This window comes from Meles meles, chromosome 10 (assembly GCF_922984935.1).
Source record: "Meles meles chromosome 10, mMelMel3.1 paternal haplotype, whole genome shotgun sequence".
Taxonomy (NCBI): Eukaryota; Metazoa; Chordata; class Mammalia; order Carnivora; family Mustelidae; genus Meles; species Meles meles.
In genome coordinates this window covers 93,064,368-93,067,426 of record NC_060075.1, presented here as the reverse complement: position 1 = coordinate 93,067,426, position 3,059 = coordinate 93,064,368, and the positions used below count along the sequence as shown (strand labels likewise).

Here is a 3,059-nt window from a genome sequence, read left to right as displayed (position 1 = left end):
GCCTGCTTCCCCCTCTCTCTCTGCCTGCTGCTCTGCCTACTTGTGATCTCTCTCTATCTCTCTGTAAAATAAATAAATAAAATCTAAAAAAAAAAAATGAGGCTTGAAATTTGTCTCCAGCCAGACCTGGCTCACATCCCCACCTAATTCCCTGTAGGCATGCAGCCTTGGAAGAGTTACTTAAAATACCAACCAGGATTTCCCCATTTCTAAATTGAGGGTAGCAGTCCATCCCAAGGGTAATTTTCAGAATGTGATCAAACGATGAGCAGAAACCAGTTAGTGTGGTGCTCAGGTCCAGTCAAGTATTGCTGTTATATCACTGGTGCCCTAGTTGTACCAACAGTCCTCAGTGTTTCTCAGCAGCCTAACCATTGATGTTCCCTCCTGCCTTGTGGTCAGACCTGCCCCAGTCCTCTGGCCCCTCCCTCCCTCCAGCCTCTCTCTCACCAGTACCTGCAGGAGCCTCAGGGAACCAGAGGCTCAGATCCTAGTTTACCCTCTGCCACCACCAAGGCAGTTTCCTCCCAGCAGGTGCAGCCAAGAGGTCACCCAGGATTTCTTTCCACCAGGTGGGAAGCAGAACCATGCTGGATCCCCTTACCATCTTGTGTGCTCTCCTTCTTCCTGGTAAGTCCTAACTTTCTCCCCAGTGCAGGGTACAGGGGAGGTCCTGAGTCTCCCTGCCATCCCTATCTCACCACTGTCTCCCTTTCCCCCTACAGGCCCAGGAGCAGGGCTCAAGCTGGAGCAGCAGGATGTGGCTGTGGAGCACTTGGGCAAGACAGCCTCTCTGCTATGCAAAGTCGACACCTCGGTCAGCTACATCCACTGGTACCGCCACCGGGAGGGTAGTGCCCCACAGAGGCTCCTCTACCTAGACATGTCCAGGTCATATGTAGGGAGGGATTCAGTCCTGAAAGTGGACAAAGTCAACGCCAAAAAGGACAGGGAGAGCTACAGCTGTACCCTGTCAGTGATGAATCTGGAGAAAAGCGACGAGGGCGTGTACTACTGTGCTGCCTGGGAACACCACAGCCCTGTGCTCTGATTAGGTCCCTGAGCAAAAAGGTCTCTGTGTCCCAGGGTGCTCCATGCCTGGCACCTGCCACTGCCTCTGGGTCCCTGGGGTTTCCCCAGGGTTAGCCCTCAGCACCCTGCTCTCCCCTAGCACTCCCTCCATTGGTCCACTGCACAGAACCCTGGAGGGCAAGGAGCCCCTGGCTTGCAGGCTGGCACAGACCCAGGGAGCTGTCCATCTGGAAGGACTTCTCTGAAGATTGTCCAGCACAGCATTTCTGAGGCATTTCGAATGCCTCTGAGGCATTGTGCTGCTCAGTGCAGTAACCACTAGCCACATATGACTCCTGAGCATTCGAGATGTAGCTAGTCCACTAGCCTATGCTAAGAAGGGCTGCTTGTGAAACATACAAACCATGTTCTGGAGACTATTTAAAAAGTATGAAATACCTTCTTAGTAATTTCTATCTTAATTAGATGTGGAAATACTGGTTTGGATACCTGAAAGTAAATAGAAATAATCCTAGAATTTTCTTTCTTTGAGTTATTATTATTTTTTTTAATGCAGCAGTTAGAAAATGTGTCTCATATTGTGACTTATATTTATTTCTACTGAGCGGAGCTGTGACAGACTGGCGATTGAAGGTTCTGGCCATCGCCAAAGAATAATGTGGGGATAAAATATCGTGCAAATTATTTCAAGGATGAAGGACTCTCTGGAGTTTTATCACAAAACAGTTGAAAACTGAGATTGGACGTCACCTCCTGTTTCCAGTTTCTAAATTGCGGCCCCGCCCACTGCTTGTTACTTTGCAGTGGAGACTCAGTGAGCAGAAGCACAGCAAACAGTAGGGCTAACTTCTCACTACCCCACGCACTGACATACCTGGTGCTCAATTCCTGTGAAGGGACATAATCCTCAGGCAGCATGATGCACCAACCCTGGGTGAGACTTGGGGCCCTTAGCCTTCCACTTCTCCCTGAATGCTACTCCATCTGGGATTTTGTGGCCAGATTTTCTGGACCTCTGTCCTCTCCTCTGTAAAAGGACATGGTTTAACTGCCACAAAAAAAAAAAAAAGACTGATTTCTGTTTTAAAGTAAAATTATACTAATAAGATATCACTATGTTTACTAACCATATAAATTTAGTCAACTTCTTGACAAAAAAAAAAAGGAAAGGAAAGAAAAACAAGGCAAAGCTATGTTACTAATCTACCAGCCCAAAATAGGAAAACCCCTGCTGTCCTATATGGAAAAGAAGAAAACAAACACTCCAAGGAGGTGTAAGCTGAATTAAATACATTTTCAATAAAATTTTTAAATTTTTAAAATTATGTTATGTAGTCACCATACAGTATATCATAAGTTTTTTATGTAGTGTTCCAAGATTCATTGTTTATGCACCACACCCAGTGCTCCATGCAATATGTGCCCTCCATAATACCCACTAACAGACTCATCCATCCTCCCACCCTCCTCCCTTCTAAAACCCTCAGTTTGTTTCTCAGAGTCCACAGTCTCTCATGGTTCCTCTCCCCCACTGATTCCCCCCTTCCCTTTTGCCTTCCTGCTCCTCATGTCCTCCATGTGATTCCTTATGTTCCACAAATAAGTGAAACCCTATGATAATTGACTTTCTCTGCTTGACTTATTTCACTCAGCGTAATCTCCTCCAGTCCCATCCATGTTGATGCAACAGTGGGTTTTCAACCTTTCTGATGGTATACATGGACCGCATCTTCTTTTTCCATTCCTCTGTTGAAGGGCATCTTGGCTCTTTTCACAGTTTGACTATTGTGGACATTGCTGCTATAAACATTGAGGTACATATGACCCTTCTTTACACTACATCGGTATCTTTGGGGTAAATATCCAGTAGTGTAATTGTCGCTCATGGGGTAGATCTATTTTTAATTTTTTGAGGAATCTTTCACAGTTTTCCAAAGTGGCTGTACCAATTTGCATTACCAACAATCGCATAAGAGGATTCCCCTTTCTGCACATCCTTTCCAACATTTATTGTTTCTTGCCTTGAT

At 45.9% G+C, this 3,059-nt stretch overlaps 1 gene segment (V, D, J or C); it reads left to right on the top strand.

Moving 5' to 3' along the window:
- Nucleotides 1–438: 438 nt before the first annotated feature.
- Nucleotides 439–2,336, top strand: LOC123952179. The segment is given in 2 exon segments: nt 439–630; nt 726–2,336. Coding segments are annotated over 2 exon segments (369 nt in total).
- The last annotated feature ends 723 nt before the right edge of the window (nt 2,337–3,059 follow it).